Source organism: Cheilinus undulatus, linkage group 2, assembly GCF_018320785.1.
Source record: "Cheilinus undulatus linkage group 2, ASM1832078v1, whole genome shotgun sequence".
Lineage (NCBI taxonomy): Eukaryota > Metazoa > Chordata > Actinopteri > Labriformes > Labridae > Cheilinus > Cheilinus undulatus.
In genome coordinates this window covers 52,154,840-52,177,535 of record NC_054866.1, presented here as the reverse complement: position 1 = coordinate 52,177,535, position 22,696 = coordinate 52,154,840, and the positions used below count along the sequence as shown (strand labels likewise).

Below are 22,696 nucleotides of genomic sequence, written 5' to 3'. Positions count from 1 at the left end.
CTTCTGAAAGGTTTAAAAGAATGAAACAACATGGATGTGATTGTGACCAATTTAAAATAAAATAAACATTTTGAGTGTCTTTAAATGTTTTAAACATCACTTGTTTGTGAGTAGATAAAGGGATAATCTCAGTAAAATAAAGCCTGGATCATCTGAAGTGTGTTTTCCTGGTGAGCCGGGGTTCTTTGAGGACCCTGAGACCTGCTGCTAACAAACAGAGGTGAAACCCTGGGATTCACGTACGTCGATATGAGTGTGTGTTCAGTGGAGGTCCGAGTTCATTGACCCCTCAGAGCGGGAGACCTCAGAGGATCAGACCAGGTTCACAGAGACTGTCCACATCATCGGACACAAAACGGACACAGGGCTGAAGAGAAGAGGCTCAGAATCACTTTAAATCTCAGATAACGGTAAGAACAGCGATCTGACAGTTTATTGGAGATATCACATGATGGTCGTGTCTTTAGTGTTGCATTTTAAACCGTTTCCTGGATTTGTCACGTAGCTTTGAGGTTTGGAACATCAGACCGTATAAATGTTCATATCAACCTTTGGCTTCTTCACTGCCTTTGTGAAGTTTGAGTTTAAAATAACAGCTGTTGTCATCATGGTTTTCTTGAAAGACATGACCATATTTGGACAAGGGGGTGGAGCTAGAGAACACTTAGCAAATGCTGAACTCTTAGAGCTATTGAAGACTGACCACATGGCTGATTCATTAGCTGCTACTGAGATGGTGTACTGCTGTGTCTCGATAGAACGGTAGGTAAGTAGGTAGATAGGTTTTGTGTAACTGCAAGTTGGTCAACTTAAAGTACCATTTTCCAGCTCCATGTCCCAACAACTATCCATCAGACTCTGTCATGTCCTGGTGTTTTGCCCATGTTGTTCCAGGTGTTTCCAGGTGTGTGTGTTTGGATTCGCATCATCATGGCGGTGGGCCTGCAGGTCGTCGGTCTGCTCCTGGGCGTGGTGTCCTGGTGCCTGCAGTCCAGCTGTACGTCCTCCCAGGTGTGGAAGGTGAGGAGTCAGGTGGAGTCAGTCACCAGCAGTCAGTGGCAGTTTGAGGGTCTGTGGATGAGCTGCGCCGCCACCTCCATGGGATCAATCCAGTGCAGCAGGTTCAAGACGGTGCTGGGACTGCCAGGTGAGGAGGGCTCAACATTCACACTGGAAATATGTCAACATGACATTGGAATAAATGAGCTTGGTGGAAAATATTAATATGTATCCATGTGTGCATGAACAAAGAGTTCTGTAAGAGGTAGAACCCCAAACAAAAGCTAGATCTCTCAATAATTTACCTTTAAAGGCTGGGGGATTTGAATTGATATGGTATGCTATGCTATGCTATGGCATAGAAAAGCATACTACAAAGTCAAAGTCAATAGCATAGCATAGCAGAACATAGCAGAACATAGCATAGCATAGCATAGCATAGCAAACAATACTATAACAGTCAATAGCGCTGCATAGCAGAGCATAGCAAAGCATAGGTTAGCATACCTTAACAGTGAATAGCATAGCATAGCATAGCATAGCATAGGTTAGCATAGCACAGCATACCACAGCATACCCTAACAGTCAATAGTATAACATATCATACCATACCAATTAATACCATAGCATAGTATAGATTAGCATAGCATACCATACCATACTATTACAGTCAATAGCACTGCATAGCATAGCAAAGCAGAGCAGAGCATAGCATGTCATAACAGTTATTAGCATAGCATAGCAGAACATAGCATAGCATAGCATGAATTATCCTAGCATAGCATAACATACCATTACAGTCAACGATCCATGCCATACCATGCCATATTGTAGCAGACCTTTGGAAATGAGAAGAAACAGCACAATATAGCTCACAGCATTAATTTATCACAATAAACAACTTTAACCTTTATTCATGTGAAGTTGTTTTATTATTTGAAAAAACAAGTATTTAATAATGACTTAGAACATGTATAAAGTTTCCATTTTAAGGTATTATTTGTAATTTTTGATCGTGGCATTCAGTCCACCTGCAGACATGCAGAGCTCTGATGATAATCTCCCTACTGGTCAGTCTGGCCTCCATCATCGTCTCTGTGCTCGGACTAAAGTGCACCAAGATCGGCAGAGCCTCAGAGCAAGTCAAAAACCAGATTGTTTTGACCGGAGGAATCCTCTTCATCCTGTCCGGTTTGTGACTGCAGAGATGATTTTACACCACCAGTGATCATCTGTGTTTAAAAAAGGCTGGTTTCCAGTAGTTTTGTTGCTCAGAATTGCTCATGTGTTTGAATATAAATGTTTCTGTATAGGTGTTTTTACTCTGATTGCTGTGTCGTGGTACGCCGGCAGAGTCATCCATGACTTCTACAACCCGCTCTATGGAGGAGTCAGGTCAGTGTTTTTGTGTGTGTGTCTGTGTTTGTGTGCGTTCACATGCTCACTGTGTATCACTGCTGCAGGTTCGAGCTGGGTACTGGTCTGTACCTGGGCTGGGCAGCTTCGTGTCTGGCTGTGCTGGGAGGATCAATGCTCTGCTGCTCCTACAAAAAGATGCCCTCCACCCCCCCTTCACGGTAAGGGTTCAGCATCAGCTGACTACATGCAGCCCACATGGGCTACACAGCAGCAGTTTGCGTGCACTCCTTTTGCATGCATTGGTTCTTCATCCAGTCATCCTCCTAGATTTTATGAAAGGTTTTTTTCCTTTCAGTCTGTGGGGTGTTACCCACATTTATATCCCATGTCAGGTTGTTTTGGCTGCTTTAAGCAAATTTGAAAAGGGCTTTATATTGGTCTTTAACTGGGGCCTCCAATGTCTAAACCAGTGGTTCTCAACTGCTCTAGCCTCAGGACCCACCATTATCTGTGATGTCAAATCACGACCCAAATTTCCAACAATATTCAACAATGCACGTTTACATAAATCAAAATGTTGCCCTAAAGATCTTGGATTGAACAGAATTTATGACAGGAACAAGAGACAGGGCAAAACTCACGTCTTACACCCCCCTTTCTCCATAATAACGTGTAAATTTTAGCAAATTTTTCAGAGATCTTGAGAAATCCCTTAATTAACATGGTAAAAGCAGCTCTTTTATTACAAGAAAATGAGATAAATATGTTAAAATTTCAGTAAAACATTTAAATGTACCCATTATCACAATAAAAATAAGTAAAATAAACAGTGTGGTCACATGCTCTTCATAGGGTGCTTCTCGTTACAAAATTTTGCCCATCCTCACCTCCTCTCTCCCTGACTGACCCGGAAATCGTTCTCCCTCCGCCATGATGAAGGATCTTCCAATTCCTTAAATACACCTGGAGGAGGCGAGGATGGAGGAAACACCAGTCTATCCTCCAGGGATGTCTTTTTACCAAAGGTGCAACGTGATTGGTTTGGAGATGCGACATCTGAAAAGCCACACCTCTGAACGGTTCATGACTGTTTATATTCTTACAGCACTTATTTTCTTGAAGTGAAATCCTTAAACAAAGATAGATTTGTTGATATAATCTTACAGAATTTCGGCCTCAATAAGACAGAAGTTTGTTTATTGTTCCTATTTAACTAAAAAAAAAATCAACAAACTCACAGAGCTCTGTGGTGGATTATTGATCAGATTACAGATTGTGTGAAAGAGAGCCTCAGTTATCAGCTAATAAAACTGGATCTGTAGGCTAGATATATTTGGATTTTAACAATGATATTAGATAGTTGAGTTTATAAACCAAAAACATTCCACTGATAATCAAATAAGTAAAATAAAGAATGCTTTTCTTAATACCTTTTATTGCTATTTTTTAAAACCATTTTTATGGTGAGTCATCAAAAAGGTTTTTGAAATTATTTTAAATAATAATCTGCTAATGTTTGGGCTATGAGGGTGTCAGTACCTGACATCGCTCAGACTGACGCTGTGAAGTGAAGGATTTCTCCTCCTGTCTCTTCCTTGTATCCCTCTTTCAATTCCTCGTTGGGTGGAGCCAAGACACGAGGAAACAGCGTGAACGGAGGAAGGAAGGATACCAAACTGTGAAATGAGAAATACCTATAGACCTTAGCCACCATTTTTTTCCAGACACACATTTGCGACCCACTGAAAACTACTCTGCGACCCACTTTTGGGTCCTGACTCACCAGTTGAGAAGCACTGGTCTAAACACTCCTGAATATGTCTCAGTTTAAGTAGACTGTAAGTGTTTTTGCTGTCCAGTCCTGTTCTGTTTCATTGTTGAATCAGTGAGATTTGGATAAATACATTTTCCTCATATGTATGTGATATATCTGCACTGCCTGGTGTTGAGTTTTTGCGTTGTAATTTTTAAGTGTGGTTCTTTAAACCTCCTGTTGTGTCTTGCAGACAGTTTTCGTATAACTTCACCACAACGAGCCAAGGACAGAGCATCTACCGAGCGGCTCCAGCCTCCGACAGCAGCATCTCCAAAGCTTACGTCTGAACCTCACCACCTCATATCCTCATCATGACATCTTTTCAAATTTCAAACTCATGCAGACACTTTTTCTGTTTTTTTAACCATGAAATCTGAATTTGATTGATTCATACATATTTTGCATTTGTATTTTGTATTTTGATTGAAAAAAAAAGAACCTAAAAATGTTTCATGAGACTTCAGCAGGTCAGAATTCAAAATATTTCCAAACTTTCCAAACTGTCCTTGATTGTTCATATTAGGATTTTCAGTCTGATGACTTTGGTTTGTAAATAAAAGTTTCTTTCTTCTTCTTTGCTCACTTCATCACTTTTATTTCATGTCTGTGCTGATTTTTCTAATGCAAAGTTTGGATGGCTGTTGAATTAAAAATTTCATCAGGCAAGAATACGAGTAAAAATGTTTTAAAAAATAGGTACATAATTATTTCATACATGGAATGTTCAGGAAAATTTTTTTGTCACATAAAACAATCTGACTCCTCTTTGAAGATTAAAATTGTGTTCAGGGTCCTGCAGTTTATGTCTGTGTCACTAGAGGGCAGCAGATCACACTCTCTAGTTTCACCAGAGGAGCTGAGATAAAATACAATTATAGCAAGTGGTCATGGGAATTTTATGGCATTAAAAAAAAAAAAAAAAACAACTCATAAAATGAAGTTTTAAAAAAGCACATAGCAGCTCAATAAATGTTTAATGTTGATCCCTTTGTATGCCTTTTCCTGGGTCAGTATTTAGCATCATACAAGTTAAAATGGCTACCATTTAAATTAACTTTGTACAGTACAAACTTAATTCCAAAAAAGCTGGGATGCTGCATAAAATGTTTTTAAAAACTGAAACAGTGAGAAGCAAACTCAACACAGCAGAAGGAAAGTTAACATTCAAACTGATAAACTTTATTATCGTAATCAATTCATGTATTTATTTAAGGTACAATCAGTATACACACATTCCAACTATGATGCATGCAAAATGTACCAAAAAAGCTGGGACAGCAGTATTTTGTCCATTGTGTTCCACCACCTTTTCTTCTCATAACACTCTTGGGACTGAAGAACACAACTGTTACATTTCAAATGTGGGACCTGGACTTCATGTACGTCAGTCTGGGCCCTGCCCTTTTTCATTGTGAAGCCATGCTGTTGTAACTCTTGCAGAATGTGTCTTGGCATTGCTCGTCTGGATGGAAGCAGATGTTGCTCCTAAACCTGATGCACTTGTGACCCATGCTATAGGCACTTATACACCCCTACACCACCACCGACGCTTAGACTTTGCATTGATAACAGTATGGATGGACCTACTCCTCTGTAGCCCAGAGGATTCTAAGGCTATAATTTCCAAAAATTATTTGAAATGTGGACTTGTCCAACAACAGCACACTTTTCCACTGTAGCTCAATCCATCTCAGAAGAGCTCGGGCCCAGAGAAGTGGGCTACAGGCATAGCAAGATGTCTGTAATGTAGAAAGGAACAGTAACTCCAAAACTCCTGCACTGGACTCCAAATATATGAAATATTTAGTGAAAGTGGTGAACATCAAACATCAGTAGGATGTAGTAACATGATAAAGTGTCTATAAAAGTATTCACCCCCTTCAGTCATGGTCTGTATAATTTGGGTTTTGAAACAAAAAAATCTCCTTAATGCCAAAGTGAAAACAGATTTCTAGATAGTAATGTCAGCTAAACATTTGTAATGTAAAATAAGCGACTGCATAAATATTCACCCCTCCAAGTCAGTATTCAGTAGTCACTTTTGGCTGCAGTCACAGCTCTGAGTCTGTGTGGATAGGTCTTAATCAGGCTCAAACGTCCGGACTCTGACATTTTACTCCATTCTTCTCTGCAAAACTTCTCCAGCTCTGTCAGGTTGCACAGGGATTGGATATGAACAGCCCTCTTCAAGTCCAGCCATAAATATCTACTGGATAGAGGTCTGGGCTTTGACTCTGCCACTCCAGAACTTTTCCCTTGTTGTCTTCAAACTATTTCTGGGTAGCTTTCTCTGGATGCTTCAGCTCATTGTCTTACTGTAATATAAATCTTCTCCAAAGCCATAGCTGTCAGATTTTATTCCCGGATATGACCATTTTTGCCGCATTCATTTACCCTCTACCTTTACAAGCCTTCCAGGGCCAACTGCCAAGAAGCATCCCCACAGCATGATGCTGCCGCCATTGTGCTCCACAGTGGGGATGATGTGTTTGGCGTCTTGTCTGATTGCCAAAAAGCTCATTCTGGTCTCATCAGACCAAAGAACTTTCTTCCTCTTGACCATGGAGTCTCCCACATGCCTTCTGTTGAACTCTAGTCCAGATTGAATCTGAGTTTTCTTCAACAGTGTCTTTCTCTTTGCCACTCTCCCATAAAGCTCTGACTGGTGATGAACCCGGCCAACAGTTGTTGTCTGCAGAGTCTCTCCCATCTCAGCTGCTGAAGCTTGGAACTCCTTCAGAGTAGTCATAGGTGTCTTGGTGTCCTCTCTCACTAGTCTCCTTCTAGCATGCTCACTCAGTTTGTGAGGATGGTCTGATCTAGGCAGATTTACACATGTGACATATTCCTTCATTTCTTCATGATGGATTTAGCTGAACTCTGGGGATGTTCAGAGACTTCAGGAAATTGTTCTGTATCCATCCCCTGACATTTTCTCTATGTTGCTTGGAGTGTTCCTTTGTCTTTAGGGTGTAATGGCAGACAGGAATACTGATGAACTGGTGACTGGACCTTCCAGACACAGGTGTCTTTATACTACTTAACAACTGAGGGGCTGAATACTTTCAATAGGCCCAGTATTAAGGCTTAGATTGATGGAGATGTACCTGCTGTTGAGCTTGTTCGTTGTTTGTGTTCCGTCTACAGGTAGCTGTCATTTTGGTTCACGCTGCCTGATTACAGATAATCGCTGCATAACCAGCCAGCAAGCTAAGAACCTCCACCAGATGGCACCGCTGCTGTAGTGATGGAATGCTCTCCAATTATAGGAGGTGTGTGTGTGCGTGTGTGTGTGTGTGTGTGTGCATGCATGAATGCCAGGGGTCATCAGCGGGGGGAGGAAGAGGAAAAGATGACCATTTCCTGATGCAGCTAGAAAATAAAACAAACAGGAAACAAGGAGCAGAACTCCCAATGAGGGGCGAGAGGAGACAGCAGAAAGAAACCCATTCATACAGAACATAGGAGAACACAGGAGGAGAACCAAGTAGAACCCAGCAAAGACGAGCAGAGGAGAAGAACCTGCAGCAGAGGACAGATGTGAAGACATCTGCATGTGAAAAAAGATTAAAAACCAACAGTAAGGAGTACAAACACCTGGACCAGAGCTCCTAAACTCAACTCACACATGGTGGCAGGGATGTCCCAGTCTTAAGGAGAGGTTCTGGATTAGTGCTGAGCTCTACGACAACAGAAGGTAAAGGTAGGAGCTGTTTAAGTCGTCTCTGTGTGTGGATGACTGTATTTGTCTTATTTTAACGCCAAAGTCAGGCTCCATGATCACAGAGCTAAAATCGCATGCTGTGACTTGACAGACATGACGGACTGCATACCTGACCAATCATCACCACTGATATTAGAAGGAGGAGGGCAGGATGGATAACTCCATGCTTTAGTTACTCACCCGGTCTTTGAAGTGTGTCTGCTATCTCTCTTTTGTGTCCGCCATGGCCGTCCCTCTGCGACTCCTCCTAAAGTTAGGGATGTTGTTGTCAGAGCTTGACGGTTCCTCCTCTGTCTTACAGCACCAACTTCTTCACTCATCTTCACCTTCAACGTTTGCTTTGTCTACACTCAGGACTTTTGTGCTTGTAGAACACTCTGCTCTCTCATTGGTCAGCGTCACTGACACATTGGAACTATTAGCAGAAGTCAAACAGAAAAACAAATTTAGACTTTTTGTTGAGTTGATTCAAGGCGCCCCTGGTGTGACCTCAGTTGTCATTCACTATCTCACTCTTAACGAGATGAAACGATGTTTGGACCTCAATGCAATAATGCAAGAAATACCTGCTGAGGAATGCATGCACCTGCAGTTCATATGCCAGTGTTACCAATCTCTGTTTAGACTCTATGAGGTCCTACCCTGTTTCCAGTAGATTTCTTCATCCTGCAGCAAAGCGACTGTTATGCAGGGGCGTCCAAACATTTTTACTGAGGGCCACAGACCCTTTAATATCCCTCACATTTAACCTGACTGAAATGTGTATTCTGGCAGAGCGATTAGTTTTAGAAGTGTGTAACTGCTGTCCCTAATATCTGTGGGTTGAGAACTGAAAGACCCTTAAAGTTTAAAACATAAAGGCCTGTCAGCAGGAAACAGCTAACCTGACATGGCATGTCCATTGCATGAATATATTAGACATTCATCTGGGAAAGCTCCAATAGAAAGCATGTCAGAAGGGCAGGACTTTTCAGAAAATCTTCAGAAGGTGATCGGAGGAACGCTCTGTCTTTCACATTTATGATGGGCAAATCAGAGCAACAACTAACGTTGTCCACATGTGCTGTTTTTGTGCATGCCACAGCTGCCTTAGATCGTTAATGGCGGAGCTTCATCAAAAATTGATACCAAGGCTGGTCAGGAGACGTGCAAAAACATCTTTGTTACCAAGACAAGCTTTCATTGTGATTCTCTTCTCTGGCTTTAAAAAGTAATGAGGTCCAGTTCCAATTAACAGCTACATCCAGGCTAACGGCTACCGCAGCAGCAGCCCCTGGATACACCAGAAAACACCACAGTAACGACCACAAACCCATGTTAAAGCAGACCGGGAGAAGAGCAAAAACATCTTTTCTGTCACTGAATGCTTTCAGTGTTGCTCTCTGCCCTTGTTTTTTAGTAAAGACATGTCTAGTTCTGACAAAAATGCTGCCATGGCTTCACCTGGCACGCCAAATGGATTTGTTTCACACATCTATCTGGAAAACCACTCATAGAAGCGTTTGGGAAAGGGCAGAGGCTTTGAAAAAAAACTTGGAGGGTGATTAGATAAACATTCTTTCCATCACATCTTTACGGACCAATCAGAGCAACAAAACATGATGTTGCTGCTACCGAGATAAACTCCACAGAGAGCTGCATAACGTGAACCATGGTGACTGTCAACATGTCAGTACACGACTTTTGTCGTTTTTGAAAAGAAAACAACTCACTGCTGTTCTTTGTTCTTCTTTTAAGGAAGAAATGTTGTCAAGTTCTGATAAAACTGATGCTTTAGTAGCATCCATGCTAATCTCTTCTGGCATAATTGCACCGGCCTTTTATTGCCGCTAGCTCCGTTGCACCCAAAAGTACTGCCCCTCATTGCTGATTTGTCCTGTCACTTTCTAACCGGGCCAAAACAGTGATATATATATATATATATATATATATATATATATATATATATATATATATATATATCAATAACAGGCTGGTGCAATGTGTGCATACATATGTGTGTATAAGCACGCATTTGCACAGAACAGACAGATAAATACAAAGTGGAATGCTAGGTGGATTGGTACAGAATGAACATACGTGCGTATATGCATGCCTATGCTGCAGCAGATCCGCCCAGCAGTGAGGGTAAGTTTGATTTGAGCCAGTTACTCAGATGGATTTTGAAGGTGGAGTATGTGGGGCATTTGTTTCGAATGCTGTCTATGAGTGGTTTACCAGATGTATGTGTGAAACAGATCCATCTGGCGTGCCAGGTTAGGTTTAACATGCATTATATCTGTTAACAATGGCTGACAGGTGGATTTCTGAAAAATGGATGAAACTTGAGGTCATTCATAACTAAATATTTTCAATCTCAATTGTTTGGGAGTTGTTTTATTAGCTGTAGAGAGTATTTTAAAAACAAAACAAAACTTTTTTTTCCCCTTTGCACATTTTGAATTTAATAGTGTTCTGGGGGCCAGATAGGAAGATGTGGGGGACTTGATGTGGCCCCCGGGCCATCAATTGACTATCTTTAAACATTAAACACATCAGCATCAAAAAATAAAAATTAACAGTAGCAGTCAGGACATCTCTACTCTACACACACACACCCACCAGCCTAAACTGATTAGAACTCAGGAGTCGAGTGTTAGAAATGTAATTGGAGGAAGTTTTCATTATGTAATTATTGTGATTAATGGACCTGACTTCCTCTGGATCTGTGGAGGAATATGACCATGAATTCTGCTGTCTTATCTACCATTATCTAACTGTATTTATCTACAGTTATGTACGATACGAACAGGTTTCTTTACTGCCACACTCTGTTTCTTTACTGTGCTTAACTGAATGACTTTTCTGCTCTGTAAGTTTAATTTAATAGCTTTGCAAAGGAGACAGTTCCTCACAAAAGTAACGTAAAATCAGTCAGAAAATCGACAACAAAAAAGAACAACAGAAAATTAAAAAACATCAGCATAATTTATTGTCACAATAAATCGAAGTTGTATATGCCAGCAGTGTGAAATAGAATGGTTTGCTATTATTAGGGTTGAGCACTAACCTCAGAGCATGGACTTTATTTTATCTGTAGGAATTCTTATTAATGTTCTCTTAAAACATTTGCTAATTTTGGGGCCTTAATATGCTCAAAAACTCTACATATTTTGTTGGTTTTGTGTATGTGCTTTTGAAAATTGCTCCTCAGTATTTTGGCTACATGCATGAAAATCGATACTCATATGTATCATGTCAGGACGACAACAAAAGCTTAATCTCTTTTTAAAAATGCTCAAGAAGTGAAATAATTAAGGGCAAAGGTTAAAATTTGATGTTTTTTAAAGTATTTTACAGGTCTCAAATTTTAACAAACTCCACTCAGGTAATTTATCTAAATGGCCCCAGAATTTTTTTCATGGTTGTTAATGAGATGTTGATGTTAAGTGGTGCAGACTGTGAGTTTTCACCATAGGGCGGGGCCACAATCTGACCCCAGAGTTTGATTTATGATTTTTTCCTCTAAAATTAATCACACATTCAGCCCTCACACATCATCCAACCTAGCCTTGTGGTTTTGGGTGTGCATGTGGGCCGTCATCAGACCTGCAAAAAAATGTGTCTTGGAGCCCTGGCACAGTGCCAACAGCAATTCCACTTTTCAAAATAAGGCGTTTTAGATGGTGAAAAATGACCTTTAACCTGTTGTAACTTTTGTGTACATTATTCTGTATTCTTCTACAACACGGCCACGTGCAAACATCCCAGCATAGCGCCCTCTACTGGCAACTGGAAGACACGCAAATGGCTCATTTGTGTTTTCCTTAAACTATCAAGCTCTGATTTTTTCCTCAACACTCACCTGTTTCATTAATGGACACCTCATTTTGATATCTCGCCAATTTCACAGGAAGTTTGACAGAACTCTCTCATGGAACATCTGATTTCCTTCAAATTTCATGTGTATGATAAAGGTCTACCACTGGTTCTCAACCTTGGGGTTGGGACCCCATTGGGGGTTGTGGGACACTGAGAGGGGGTCTCCAAATGCCTTAAAAATACTCAGAACATTTTTTAAATTACACGATTGCCACTTTGCACCAATTTGCCAATTTTAACACATTTTTGCAACTTTAAACCCTTTTTGTGTCTGTTGTGAACCCTTTCCATCACTTTTTTCCTGTCTGTTTTTGCAACTTCTAAACCAAATCTTGCCACTATTGTTGGCTCTGTTGACACGTTATTGCCACTATTAATCCCTTTTACCACTTTTTAAGCCACATTTCACAATTTGATATGCCCATTTTTGCCACTTTTACACCATTTCAGCCACTTTTGAATCCCCTTTTACCAATTAATATGCCAGTTTTTGCCACTTTAAACCATCTTTGTCATTTTTTGGTCATTTTTTGCCAGTTTTATAAAAATTTTGGTATTTCTAACCCAGTTCTGCTACTTTTTAAATCCAATTTCACCATCTTTCCCACCATTTTTTGCCATTATAAACCCATTTTAGATATTTTTAACGTATTTTAATTCTGTTTTAACAAAAGGATTTACATTTTAAGAGGGCTACTTACTACACAAATGAATTAAAATGTGTTTCTTTGATAAGAGTGGTTATTATTCAGGTTAAACCTAAAATACCACAGCTTAACTTTACAATGGACCATGATTTTGCTGGTCCCCAGTTTGTCTGGGCCCCAGAAAGCTCTCCCATTTTCCCCCCTAATGGGCGGCCTTGTCTGCACATTACTATATTGAATGTGCATGGCTGTGTTCAGACACCTTCAGGTACAGTGGGGGTCCCCGGTCACTGGAACCTTTATTTTTGGGGTCGCGGACTGAAAGGGTTGAAAACACTGCTCTACACATTCAAAGGTCAACTTTATGGTTTAGCTGTAGCGCCACCCCCTGTCAGAAGCCAGTAACACCTCTAACATGACATGCCCATCTTCTTTGAATTTCATATCATAATTTTCAGTCCTGCCAAGATCATTTTCACAAATTAACACCTTGCATCATCATACTTAAACCTACTCATGACAGTCGATTCTACCTCATACACAAAGTGCAGCATGCCCAATATTGCTGATTATAGACAGTCCTAGGAGGATCTACTTATCTCTTATGTAGCACACCTTACCAGCACCCAGGGGTGGCATCACACCCCCGTAGCCACACACCCTGACCTGCATGGGATGCTTGCAGCCTTACCATCATAAATATGTACATCAAAGAATTCTGTAGAATGACTGAACAAATCTGCTGTTGAAGAAATACTTGCAGACACTTAAATTTTTCCTTAAGATAAGCTGAAAGCCGTTTGAGGGTGCCAGCATATGATTAGTGCTAATTCTTTTGTGGATATGAAGCAGAAAGGGGCCAAACAGCAAATTAATCTGCTCAGATCCTGATTCTTTTAGCCGTAGCGCCCCATTGTTTGCAGATGTGTCATGATGTGTGAAAGAAAGAGAATGGGTTGTGAAACAGTCGAGTAAATACGCCTTCTCAGCACTGTTTGAAAGAAGAAAAAGGAGATTCGTTTACCCTGTGATGATTTCTCTTTTCCTCAGTGTTTAGAGTTTTATGTTTCATTTCTCTGATCTCAGAGAAACTTCCAGAAATTAAAACCCTCGGTCAGACCTTTGACTGTACCAACTTCTCTTTATTTGACCCACTGACCTGAAGAAACCACAAACACTGTTTTTAGAAATATCTGCTGCTGCTGATTCAGCTGAGCAACTTTCCCTTTACACATCGTTTCAACACTTTCCCCACCCTGAATGAAATGAAACATAAAGCATTATGTTCTGGTTTCACTGTAAAACCACAGAGACTAATTCGACTGTCAGCGCAGCTGGACTAACGCTGAAAATTAGCACCATCTGGACTGATCTGTGTCTGTGTTGTTGCTTTAACTTTGAATGTTTTTGTTCTGCTTGGTAAATGAGTCTGGCCACATACTAGATGATTTTAGGCCTGGTTTTGTGTCAGATTTGGTGTTTCTCAGTGAATTTGCATGGGCAGATTTGGGTTTTAACCTGATCCCACCATTTTTGCTCTTTGTTTTTACTTTCAGTCACATTTATCCCATTTTTGCTATCTTTTTAACCACTCTTTTACCATATGTGTATTTTTTGCCACTATATTCAATGTATTACTCATTTTTTTGCCACTTAATGCCTCTTGTTGGCCATCGATGCCACTTTTCTGCCACTTTTAACCCATTTTTTGTCACTTTCTGGAACCTTTTTTGCCCCTTTCTGCAACAGCCGTTACCTGTTAAAGCCATTTCTTTGCTTCTTAACCTATTTTGGCATTTTTTTGTTGCTTTTCAGCCATTTTCTGCCACTTCTTGTTCAGTTTTTGAACTTTTACCCATGTATGCATTGTATTTTGCCACTTTAGACCATTTTTGCAACTTCTTTTTGCTAACTTGTCAAAGTTTTGCCACTTTTCACATTTTTGACTATATTTGCAACTTATTTTTTTGCCCTTTTTCACCCATTTTTAAAAATCTTTTTCCACATTTATTCTAATTTTTTCAAAATAAATGGTGTCTTAGTATCTTGTTTTTTTTTTTTCCTTTTTTTACTTTTAATTCAGTCCATCTGAAAGCCCCACTTTTTACCATCTTTTCCCCCTCATTTGGTCAAACTGGTAACCTGACACGCCAGATGTCAGAATTGCTTACAGGTTTTAACCATCTGCAGAGCTTCAGGATAGGAGTTCAGTCCTTCTGGCTTGTTCTCACTAAAGATCGGGATGTGTTGACAGACTGGAGATTTTATGGGCTGATTGATTGAGATGGAGCGCTGAAGGACACTGAGCAGACATGTAGAATGGATGGATGTGTTTGTGTTAAACATGGTTGTGTAACAGCCCTCATGGAGTGTTGTTCTGGGATCAGAGAGAAGGAGGGAAAGATGGCAGAGAGAGAGATCGGGTTTTCTCTCCACGCTTCAGAGACATGCATGAAGACGTCCTTTATGATCACTGCCCCAGATAACACGTGCACACATTCCCTGGTTTCTTCTTCTTCAGACATTGATGTTAAATTCCTGCAGTTTTATGGAGGCTTGAGCACGGTGGCAGAGGTCAGCTTGTGGTCATACATACCTGTACGTATAGGTACAACCTCACACTAAATCCCTTCTAAACTGATGGTCCACACCACCAAATGACCTCTGCAGTCAGTCATCTACACAGCGTTCCAAATTATTATGCAAATTGTATTTTAGTGTCATAAACATTCAGTTTTTTGGTTTTTCAGTTAAACTCATGGATGGTATTGTGTCTCAGGGCTCTCTGGATCACTGAAATCAATCTCAGACACCTGTGATCATTAGTTTGCCAGGTGAGCCCAATTAAAGGAAAACTACTTAAGAAAGATGTTCCACATTATCAAGCAGGCCACAGGTTTCAGCAATAAGGGGAAGAAACAGGATCTCTCTGCTGCTGAAAAGCCTCAAATAGTGTAATGCCTTGGACAAGGTATGAAAACATGAGATATTTCAGTAAAACTTAAGTGTGATCAACGTACTGTGAAGAAATTTGTGTCTGATTCAGAGCACAGAAAGGGTTCATACAGATAAAGGCATAATGAGGAAGGTTTCTGATGGACAAATTCATCAGATTAAAAAAGCAGCTGCTAAAATGTCATTACAAAGCAGCAAACAGATATTTGAAGCTGCTGGTGCCTCTGGAGTCCCTCCAACCTCAAGGTGTAGGATCCTCCAGAGGCTTGTAGTCTTGCATAAACCTACTATTCAGCCACCCCTAACCAATGCTCACAAGCAGAAATGGTTGCAGTGGGCCCAGAAATACATGAAGACTCATTTTCAAACAGTCTTGTTGACTGATGAGTGCCGTGCAACCCTGGATGGTCCAGATGGAGGAGTAGTGGATGGTTGGTGGATGGCCACCATGTCCCAACAAGGCTGTGATGTCAGCAAGGAGGGGGTGGAGTCATGTCTTGGGCCAGAATCATGGGGAGAGAGCTGGTAGGCCCCTTTAGGGTCCCTGAAGATGTGAAAATGACTGCGGCAAAGAGTTTCTGACTGACCACTTCCATGGTACAAAAAGAAGAACAGTGCCTTCTGTAGAAAATTTTCTTCATGCATGACAATGCACCATCTCATGCTGCAAAGAATCCCTCTGTGTCATTGGCTGCTATGGGCATGAAAGGAGAGAAACTCATGGTGTGGCCCCCATCCTCCCCTGACCTCAACCCTGTTGAGAACCTTTGGAGCATCCTCAAACTAAAGATCTATGAGGGTGGGAGGCAGTTCACATCAAAACAGCAGCTCTGGGAGGATATTCTGACATCCTGCAAAGAAATTCAAGCAGAAACTCTCCAAAACTCACAAGTTCAATGGATGCAAGAATAGTGAAGGTGATATCAAAGAAGGGCTCCTATGTTAACATGGAACTTGTCCTGTTAAGATGTTTTTGATTTAAATAGCTTTGATTTCAGTGACTATGACCTCCTAATGCTGCAAATTCAACAAATGACCATTTTCAGTTCTTTACAACCTATAAAATGTGCATTTTGAGGTTTTTGTTTTTGAAAAAAAAAAAGTTAGCATTGGGAGGTTTGTTCAATAAAATTTGAATTCTGCTCTAATGGTTAATGACTTGAAAAATTATACTGACTCATTCCTTCAGCTGAATGTTTCCCCTTCCACACATTCTGAATACTGGAGCAAACTGTAAACCCATGGCCAGCTCATAAGGTGAGCTCTTTAGGGCCTGAGAACCGACCCCAGTTGGTGAGGACTCTGTCATATCTGAATGCCTTATTTTCAGAAGATTCTGTGGGCTTTAACAAGCTCTAAAACTCACCAAACTTTACGGAAAAATTTCCTCCAGTGGAAATGTTTGTATTGTGGCAGAAACAAGAAAAGTCCATGGAGCAGGGGCCCCACAGAGACCCCAAACATGAGATAGGGGCCTGGGTAGGAGCTACATGCATGAAAATTGTTACATGTATGTATCATGATTTGATGATTAAAAAAGTCTCTTGGGGCCATCCTCTAAAAATGTACAGGAAGCACACTACAAATGGCAAAAAGTTCAATTTTGGCATATTTTGGTGATTCACAAGTTTCATATTTTAATGAACTAGTCCAAGGGATTTCATCTGATTGACCCCAGATGTTTTTTTGCTCATACTAGACAACCTGGAGTTCTAAAGTTGTGCAAACTGTGAGTTTTCACCATAGGATGGGGCCATAACCGCCCAAATTTCACTTCTTTTTTGTACATTTTTTGAAGTGAAAATACATGAATAATGCCTTGTAACTTTTTAATGCTTATGGCAATCATCACTAAACTTCACAGGGTTGATCACACGTTAATCCTGAATACATTCATACAACAATATCATTACTTTGTCACAGCGCCCCCTTCTGGGAATTTAACATTTCTACCTCTGATTTTTAAAATTTTAACTTTAAATATTCAGCCCCCACACACCTTCATCCTAGGCTTCTGATTTTTGGTTTGCACATGGGTCATCATAAGACTTTCAAAAAAGCCTCTTGGAGCCATACCCAGATCCAAACAGGAAGTCCATGAGCTTCATCTCAATTTCAAAATAAGGCATTTTTGATGTTGCCAAATGACTAACCTATTATAGATATTCTGTGATCTTCTTCTCTTTCTTCCAAGACAATGGTATCATGCTGAACACCCTCACATGAAAATATCTCATCATAGCACCCCCTACTGGTAACAGGAAATGGGTCATATCTTCATTCCTCTTATTGTTCTTACACTGTTGAGCTCTGATTTTGAAAGAAAGGCCTCATCATGGTGCCCAACTAAGATATCGTTTCAGATCTATCTCCTTAACGAGGTTCAGACACATGATTTCTGGATAAACCTACAGTGTCATGTTTACAGGTGTTCATGGACATTCTCTGACCTCTGAGTCAAACTGCAACTGGACGTGTTTGGTGACCTGTTAACGCAGAGTTAATGAGTATTGTGTTAGCTCTTTGTGAGGTGTGTTTAGCAGATGACTGCACGCTGCACGCTGCAGGAATGTGACACTCACAGGAGAGCAGGAACGTCCTGGTTCAAGTTATTTCTGTCAGGAAAACGATCAGGAGACAGCGATTAATCAAAACAAATAACAGGAAGTAGTTTGAGATTGAAATTGAGGGTGTGACTGAAATCAGACTCTGGATCCCCCATCCACCCCATCCTCTTTCCTCTGATGGTTTAAGGGCCATCAGGAACTCTCAGGGGACCATTTATAGAAAATAATGAGGACAAGAAGAACTGGACTGGAGTTTTATTACCATAAAGCATGAGCAGGAGAGAGGTTTTGGTAGTGACAGTTTTCCCCATGTGGAGTTTATAATCCCACTAGCCTACAGTGACATTGTGAAGCACAGACCCACAGCCTGATTTAAGACCTGATAATCCCACCAAATCCCTTCTACAACCATAACATGAAACGTTAATATTTACGATTGTCAAGCAAGCATGTTAGATTATGAATGTAGGATGTTTAATGGAGAATCACTGGTTAGTCCAATACCAGCTTAACCAACACACCTATAATTGGGACAAAACAAGTGTTAAGAGGTGACATGAGTGAACCTCTGGCTGTTTTTGTTACTTCTGAGACTTAAAACAAATCAGCACTTTAATAACTTCATTTACTGAACAGTACACCTCTATTTTCATTAAATGTACCATTTTGATAACCTTGCAAAACAGATGGATACGCCCGCCTCCGTGTTTCTCACTGGTGAATCCATCTTGCAAAGCTCCCATCTGAACCATTTGGGCTAAGAGACTGGTGCAATTATGGAGGAAGACATTAGCCTGAGTACTGCTAAAGCACCAGTTTTATCAGAACTCGACAACATTTCTTCCTTAAAAGAAGAACAAAGAACAGCATTGAAGTGTTTTCTTCTCAAAAATGACAAAAGTCATGTACTGACATGTCTACAGTCACCATGATCCGCGTTGTGCAGATCTCTATGGAGTTATTCCTTGGTAGCGGTTACGTCACATGTTTTGTTGCTCTGAACGTTCATCCAATCACCCTCTGAGTTTTTATTTTAAGGCTCTGCCCTTTCCCAAACACTGTATATCTAAGGCGTGCCAGGTTACCAGTTTGACCAAATGAGGGGGAAAAAGATGGTAAATAGTGGCACTTTCAGATGGACTGAATTCCAAAGTGAAAAAAACAACAAGATACTAAGACAACTTTAATAAAAGAATAGAATAATGTGAAGAGATTTAAAAAATGGGTGAAACAAGGGAAAAAAGTTGCAGATATAGTCAAAAAAGGTGAAAAGTGGCAAAAATGTTGCAAGTTGGCAAAAAGAAGTTGCAAAAATGGTCAAAAAGCGACAAAATACAATGCATACGTTGGTAAAAAATTGAACAAAAAGTGGCAGAGAATGGGTGAAAAGCAACAAAACATTGCCAAAATAGGTTAAGAAGCAAAGAAATGGCTAAAACAGGTAAAAGATGTTGCAGAGAGGGACAAAAAAGGTTCCAAAAAGTGACAAAAAGTGGGTTAAAAGTGGCAGAAAGTGGCATCTGAGGCCAGTAAGTGGCATTAAGTGGAAAGAAAAAATGAGGAAGATTGAAAAAAGTGGCAAAAATACACAAATGTCAACAGTGGTGGTTAGAAAATATTTTTAAAAATGGGATAAAAATGTGGCTGAAAGTTAAAAAATAAATGGCAAAAATGGGTATAATGTGGCAGAAAGAATTTGCAACAATTGATACAAAGTTTCAAAAAGGAGCTTATGTGTATAATCGCTCTTAATAATTTCTAGGGCTGTCAAATTCTTATGTGTGATTGGTCTCTGAATTTCATGATCACTTGCATCCGTTTTGCTATGGCTTGGGCATTTGTTCAGGATGCCCCTCAGATGCCTCCTTTTGGAGGGTTTCTGGCACACCCAAATGGGAGAACTCACCTGGGGAATTATATTTCAATGGTGTCCCATCAGACCAGCAAACACCTTGCCAGAGTGGACACAGATTAAAAATTGCATTAAAAATGTTGGGAAGAGGTATGTCTGGGTCAACTTGTTACGACTGCTGCTACCATCATCTGACCTGGGATGAGCAGGAGAAAATGGATGGATTGATACAGTGCCGAAAAAGTATCCCCCCTCTTGGATGATTTAACCTTTTACTCCTTCAAGTCAGTATATAGCAGAACCACCTTTGGATCGAAGATTGAGGTCTGGGCTTTGACTTGGCAACTCCATAACATTCCTCTTGTTGTCTTTAAAACATTTCTGTGAAGATTTCTCTGTATGCTTCAGGTAATTGTCTTACTGGAAAATAAATCTTCTCCTAAGCCTTAGTTCTCTTGCAGACTGAATATTGTCAGATATTTTACAACATCCATTTTACCCTCTACCTTTACAAGCCTTGCAGGGCTGGCTGCTGAGAAGCATCCCCACAGCATGGTGCTGCCACTACCGTGCTTCACAGTGCATATGGTGTGTTTGTCGTGATGTTTAGTGTTTGGCATCCTGTCTGATGGCCAAAAAGCTCCATTTAATTTCCTTCCATGTGATCCCATTTCACTAACTATGAGACCATTTGCATCAGTTGGCTGGACTTCTGTTGAATGAGGTCAGTCACTTTAAAGGTGGTGAATATTTATGCAACCATTTATTTCCCAATACATGATTTTATTCAGCTGACATGACTTTGTAGAAGTCTGGTTTCACTTTGACCTTAAAAAATATTTTTTTTTTGTTTTCTTTTTTCTCAAAATCAAAATTATTTTGAGCATGGTTGATTTTTAAAATCAATGAAAGGGTGACACATCCAAGGGGGTGAATACTTTTCCCACGTGCTGTATCAGTCTTTGAAGTAACATTCAAATAAAACACTGTGGTTCGTGTTTGTCACAGAGCAAACAACAGCAAAGCTCAGACATGAAAGTGTGGCTGAATCACTTCCAAAAGCTGGCTTTATGTTCCACTCCCTGATTAATTTTGACATTTCCGACCGCGCCTGAACGCAGCAGGTCGTGCAGCTCCTTCCCCCCCTCTCTCTCTCTCTCTCTCTCTCTCTCTCTCTCTCTGGTGACTTGTTGAGTCGCTGTGTCGCTGGGTTCAGTCTCTGAGCAGCAGTCGTGCAGCTCCTCCGTGTTTTTTTCTCCCTCGGGATCATCTTGACTTTGTGTCCGCTGCTTGTGACGCCTCAGCCGGCTTCTGAGGAGAGAGTGAGCCGCTGATCCTCCACCATGGCTCCCTGCTGTGAGTACACGAACCGGGCTGATGATGGAGGGTTGTTAAGTGTTTTGATGAAGTCTTTAAAAGCTGTTAGTTTTTTGGTGTACGTGTAAATTTTGGAATTTGGAAGCATTTGATAGAAAAAGAGGTCAAGGACAATAGAAGCAAAGTTGGAAAATTAGTTGTATGTTTTTTTTTTCTTTAATGTTCATTAATGAGTGACATGTCCTTCTCTTAGGGCCAAGGTGACGCCTCCAAAGGTTCAGATAAATATCATTTACAGTTCATTCTGGGACAAAAGCACGCTGTTTCTGATTTCTGGGAATTGTCTTGAAACTACACCACCAGAAGAAAATCACACTAGTTGATACATTTAGTTGCTTAACGTATATCTGTGACTGCAGAGTGTCTGATAGTAATGTACATGTTCGATTGGAGTCCTCTGAGTTTGCAGCTCTGAGCTCAGATCAGAGGATTTGATTGGACTTCTTAAGGTTTAAAGTTTGTTTTCTGCAGTGATCAAGCTTCTTAGATTCTGATCCTGGCTGGGATAAAGGCTGACTCTGCACACTCTGTCACTGAATGACTTTGAGATGGTGCGTTTGGGGCTGCAGGAAATGTCATTGATTGACTATTTTGTGAAGAGAGAGCAGAGTTAGAGGAGGAGAGGTCAGATGTGTTTAACCTCCTAACACCCTGCACGCGCAGGGCATTTAAATTCTGGCTTTTTTAACAACACAGTCATCATTTCTGTGGTTGTGCATAATGTAAAATAAAGCTGAAGTAATTTACTTAAATGTTGGGAGAATTTGTTGCATGGATTTTCATGTATATTAAGGAGATGAGAGCTCTGTGGAGGACTCTTGTCTTAATCCTGCTCCCACCTGCTTCTGCTGGATTTCTGAGCATTACCCTTCACTCTCGCCTGCACATGCAACAGGTGTGTCCTGTCCCACCTACATCCTGCACAGATTCTGACAGTCCATGTTAGATATTCAGAGTAAAGACAGTTTGTGAAATTATAATAGTAATGTGTTCACTTAAGCACCACCTTGACGAAGTTTCCTCCCAGAATGAAGAAAAAGTAAGAAAACAACCACAACACACATCCTTGTCATGGGTAACGGTGCCTCAGACTGATTTAACTCCTGGCTTAATAATAGCAATGCCAAAGTAATATTTTCAGACCTTATTCACACATAATTCATTCTGAAGTCATACAGAGGTAGAATTGTCTCCTGATCTCTGGAAAGTTTGTGCATCATAAAAACTTCAGCTCACCTCCATCAGCTCTCACAGACAGAAGAGTAATCTTTACTCTATTAATGCCATCCTCACCATTAGATGTTTAATGCAATTTGCATGAAAAGGGGTGTGTTTCCCCCAAATAACTGCATGATGGAGCAGCTGTATCATCACATCCAGGTGTGCCAAATATGTTCCTTTGTGGGTGGGTTTCAACAAAGTCCAGTTGTTTCTCAGCTCTGTCACTCTCTCTCAGTGATAAAGAAAAACCAGACTCATCTTAGGCTCCATCTTTTAGCGTGTGACTGAGGGCCGTCTCCTCTTCATTATTGTTGTGGA

General features: G+C 40.5%; 2 protein-coding genes across 7 annotated transcripts in view; both read left to right on the top strand.

Moving 5' to 3' along the window:
- Positions 1–273: 273 nt before the first annotated feature.
- On the top strand, positions 274–4,747 carry LOC121523388 (claudin-4-like). Of its 4 annotated transcripts, none has more exons than XM_041808284.1 (7): positions 335–410; positions 624–762; positions 895–1,147; positions 2,026–2,190; positions 2,313–2,394; positions 2,463–2,576; positions 4,365–4,747. In XM_041808284.1, the coding sequence occupies exons 3-7, from the start codon at positions 931–933 to the stop codon at positions 4,459–4,461; spliced, it is 675 nt and encodes a 224-aa protein (XP_041664218.1). In that variant the 5' UTR covers positions 335–410; positions 624–762; positions 895–930; the 3' UTR covers positions 4,462–4,747. The 4 variants fall into 4 exon arrangements, with proteins under 4 accessions (XP_041664227.1, XP_041664201.1, XP_041664218.1 ...); XM_041808275.1 differs by having other exon boundaries at positions 624–766; XM_041808267.1 differs by lacking the exon at positions 624–762 and having other exon boundaries at positions 275–410.
- A 2,853-nt stretch (positions 4,748–7,600) lies between these two features.
- Positions 7,601–22,696, top strand: part of exoc3l2b (exocyst complex component 3-like 2b) — an 85,898-nt gene continuing 70,802 nt past the window's right edge. The window contains exon 1 of one of the 3 annotated variants that reach the window (XM_041803477.1): positions 7,601–7,871. The gene's annotated coding sequence lies outside the window, so the exon portion shown is untranslated. Of the gene's footprint in view, positions 7,878–20,997; positions 21,137–22,696 lie in introns of those variants that run through there. The other 2 variants (XM_041803496.1, XM_041803487.1) reach the window with 2 other exon arrangements.